Source organism: Denticeps clupeoides, unplaced genomic scaffold (genome assembly GCF_900700375.1).
Source record: "Denticeps clupeoides unplaced genomic scaffold, fDenClu1.1, whole genome shotgun sequence".
NCBI classification, from domain to species: Eukaryota; Metazoa; Chordata; class Actinopteri; order Clupeiformes; family Denticipitidae; genus Denticeps; species Denticeps clupeoides.
The window spans coordinates 49,079-52,739 of record NW_021629899.1 but is presented as its reverse complement, the minus strand read 5'-3'; the positions used below and the strand labels follow the sequence as shown (position 1 = coordinate 52,739).

General features: G+C 55.0%; 1 protein-coding gene across 2 annotated transcripts; it reads left to right on the top strand.

Annotated features, from left to right (window-relative positions):
- The first annotated feature begins 6 nt into the window (after nucleotides 1–6).
- Nucleotides 7–3,367, top strand: tgfb5 (transforming growth factor, beta 5). Of its 2 annotated transcripts, XM_028966866.1 has the most exons (8): nucleotides 7–201; nucleotides 425–890; nucleotides 961–1,124; nucleotides 1,228–1,360; nucleotides 1,439–1,549; nucleotides 1,620–1,797; nucleotides 1,881–2,034; nucleotides 2,932–3,367. In XM_028966866.1, exons 2-8 carry the CDS (start codon nucleotides 485–487, stop codon nucleotides 3,088–3,090), a joined length of 1,305 nt encoding a protein of 434 aa, XP_028822699.1. In that variant the 5' UTR covers nucleotides 7–201; nucleotides 425–484; the 3' UTR covers nucleotides 3,091–3,367. The 2 variants fall into 2 exon arrangements, with proteins under 2 accessions (XP_028822699.1, XP_028822701.1); XM_028966868.1 differs by having other exon boundaries at nucleotides 7–890; nucleotides 1,237–1,360.
- The last annotated feature ends 294 nt before the right edge of the window (nucleotides 3,368–3,661 follow it).

Below are 3,661 nucleotides of genomic sequence, written 5' to 3'. Positions count from 1 at the left end.
CTCTCTCTCTCCCAGCCTCTCTCTGTCTCTGTCTCTCAGTGAGACGTGATCCAGAAGGTCTCACCTCCTTCTCTCTGCTGATCGTCCCTCGTCCTCGAATTGAACTAGTTTTCTCGGAGTTTAAACGCTGCTGATCTGGAGCGGATTTCCACTTTTTCCCTTTTTTATTGGGGGCCTGAAAGCGATTTATTCGTCGTCCAGGTAACTTGAGGAATATATTTCATATCTCGACTTATTCCTGCATGGCGGTGGTTTATTCCGGTGAACGTGTTTAAACGCGCCGTAGTTCAGCGTTAAAACGCAGAAATCCGGAATAAGAGCGGCGCGTCCCGAGTTCCTGAGCTGACCACAAGAACTCGAACCATGGCGGGGTGACCACAGAGACTCGACTAGAAACCAGCTGAACATCTCCTTCTCGACACAGATCTGGACCCAGACAGATGCCGCTAGAACATGGGTTAAATCTGGAGTCCATGTCAGTGACATGAGGAGATCTGCTTTAGGAGGACGTTCTTCAACTTCCCACGTATCAAGTCTCCGTCCCAAGATGCAGTTCTTCAGTCTTATTCTCCTGCTCCTGGAAGTGGCCGCGTCCACCGAGGCCTTCTCCACCTGCCAGTCCTTCAACCTGGACGACCACAAGTCGAAGCGGATCGAGGCGGTCCGGGGCCAGATCCTCAGCAAGCTCGGCATCAAGGGCCCGCCGGGCCCCGAGCCGCCGCCCCCGCCGGAGCTGGTCCCGGTGGAGGTGATGCTGCTGTACAACAGCACGCGGGAGCTGCTGAAGGAGCGCGGCGGCCTGGCGGACGCGGCCTGCGACCGCGAGAGCAGCGAGGAGGACTACTACGCCAAGGAGGTGCAGCGCGTGGACGTGACGCCGGCCGGCCGCAGTGGGTGCCCGCCGTTCGCCGCGTGCCGCGCCCGCGTTGCGTGACTGTGACACCTCTGCTCTGTACCCAGACGCCGTCGCCGGGCCGGCGCAGAGTCCGTACTACAGGGTCCTGGCCTTCGACGTCTCCGGCGTGGACACCAACTCCAGCGCGCTGGTGAAGGCCGAGTTCCGCATCTACCGGGTGCCCAACCCCCAGGCGCGCAGCGCCGAGCAGCGGGTGGAGGTGTATCAGGTAATTACAGGCCCGGCTGCGTGTATAATTACCAAATTATGTGGGCGGGGCCGGGTAATGGCGGGGCCCGAGTCGCGTTTAATCCGTTCTCTCCCCTCCTGAGCTGTTGAAGGCCGATGACGAGGCGGCGCCAACGCAGCGGTACATCGACTCTCGCACCGTGCGGCCCCGAGAAAAGGGGGCGTGGCTCTCCGTTGACGTCACGGACACGGTCAAGGAGTGGCTGTCGCACCGAGGTCAGGGCGTGGTCTCCAGATGGTCCGGCGACACCGTGTCTGTTCCTCGGCGTGACGTTGTGACGTGTCTCCCCTCAGAACGGAACCTGGGTCTGAAGCTCGGGGTTCACTGTCCGTGTTGCACCTTCGTCCCGTCCACGAACAACATCATCCCGAACAAGAGCGAGGAGCTGGAGGCTCGCTTCGCAGGTCACCGAGCCTCGTTCCACCGGCGATATCAAGACACGCGGGTTTTTAATACTTCTCATCCTGTTTCCAGGCGTCGACGAGGACATCGCCAGGCAGAACAGACGACCAGGGCCGGTCAAAGGTCAAATCGAGTTCAGCACCAAGAACCCGCACCTCATCCTCACGCTGCTGCCCACCGACAGGCTGGAGAGCCCGGTGAAGAAGACCCGGCGGAAGCGAGCGGCCGCGGACGCCAGCACCTGCTCCCGGTACCGGCCACGCCCACGCTTACACACCAACACAGCCGGCCACGCCCACTCCGCTCACGTCACGCTCCCCCCATCTCCCGCAGCAACGCCGAGCAGGGCTGCTGCCTGAGGTCGTTATACATCGACTTCCGGCGAGACCTCAACTGGAAGTGGATCCATGAGCCCAAAGGCTACAAGGCCAACTTCTGCGCCGGCAGCTGCCCGTACCTCTGGAGCGCCGACAGCCACTACAACATGGTACCTCCTTTTTATTAGGGTGCTAGTAGCCTAGCGGGTAACACACCGAGCCTCGGGTAACCCCACTTACTACCATCGTGTCCCTGAGCAGGACACTTAACCCCGAGTGTCTCCAGGGGGGGGGACTGTCCCTGTCACTACTGACTGTAAGTCGCTCTGGATGAGGACATCTGGTAAATGCCGTAAATGTGCCGATATCGCAGCTCTTCCTGCTGAAATCAACTCAGATCTTAGCTCTTCCTAGTGAACTGTTCTCAGATCCAAACTCTTTCTGGTGAAATGCTGCCCCCTGTTGGATTGAGTCTGCAGGGAATTTTTTCTTGTTTCACCTTTAATGTTTCAAAGGTCCTATAATTCCGTATCTAATGTCTCTTTCCGCCACTTTGATCCCGTCCCACAATGAGATTTCCCAGGACGCGCCGTTTCACCGTCTGTAGCTTTAAATGCTAATGAGGAGGAGAGAGGCATTTGACCTATAGAAGTCAAAATGACATGGTGGACAACAACGTCCACCAACCACAATGTTTGGTACAGACAGGAAGTCGTGTTGACGTCTTCCCAGAAAAAATGAAACGAGTCTCACCGAGCGACTGCAATACTTCACACATTTGGAAGCCATGACGGTCGGTGGAGATCATGTTTTAGGGGCGGAGCCGGAAATTCTCTGGGCGGAAAAAGCATGAGAAACGGTTGGTAATTTGTCCCCTTATGACATCATAAGGGGACAAATTCCAGATCCGACCGTCTGAGCTGCCGCTCTCTGAACGGTGAAGCAGAACGGCCAAAACACTCTTTACACCGACTGCCATTTCTAGCCACCGCAGGACCGTAGACAGGCTGTTCAATCATCTCACAAAGTCACATTTTCATGACCTTTAAAGGATTTTTCGTCCACAGATCTTACCGCTCTACAACAAGCTGAACCCGGAAGCTTCTGCGACACCCTGCTGTGTCCCACAAGACCTGGAACCCCTGACCATCGTCTATTTCCTGGGCCGCACCCCCCGTGTGGAGCAGCTCTCCAACATGGTGGTCAAGTCCTGCAAGTGCCGCTGATAGAAAAGAGGAGAGGAGCGAAGGAGCCAACGCTCAGGCCCTCGTATCTAAAATGGACAGAAAAAAGTGGACAAATTGAGTCTAGAGGCTCTTCACAAATCATGATAAATTCCGCGGTGAGGGAAGGTCTGCAGCAACGTTCCACCTTAGTCTCATGTCTCTTTTCCAGCAGGTGATGGTCACCATTAATGTGTCTTTAATTATTCTCACGGGATTATGGATGAGATAAGGCTGTACATATTTTTTCCATAAATAAAAAGTTTTTATTTAAACTGGATAAGGTTGATAATGGACCCTGAAGAAACGCCATTTTTCTGCTCTTATTCCTTCTCTTTTGGACTGACTAGGCGCATTTTTATGAGGATCTCGCCAGCGGTTGGGGTTTGAGGCAGAGAAAAAAAGGTCCGGCGTAAACAGGATGTGAGCGATTTCCACCGACCACTCACGAAAGGCCAAATTTAAACCAGTGGAGTTCAGGGTTTGTGGTGAGAAGACAGAAAGAGAGAGAGAGAGAGAGAGAGAGAGAGAGAGAGAGAGATTCAGCGAGGGAGCCAGTATAATCATAACGTGA

Excerpts from the sequence above, each read along its gene's own strand:
- tgfb5 (XM_028966866.1), top strand. The coding sequence starts at position 485 with ATGAGGAGATCTGCTTTAGGAGGACGTTCTTCAACTTCCCACGTATCA. Across the intron at positions 891-960 it reads CGTGACGCCGGCCGGCCGCA|ACGCCGTCGCCGGGCCGGCG; the intron begins GTGGGTGCCCGC and ends CTCTGTACCCAG. Across the intron at positions 1,125-1,227 it reads AGCGGGTGGAGGTGTATCAG|CTGTTGAAGGCCGATGACGA; the intron begins GTAATTACAGGC and ends TCCCCTCCTGAG.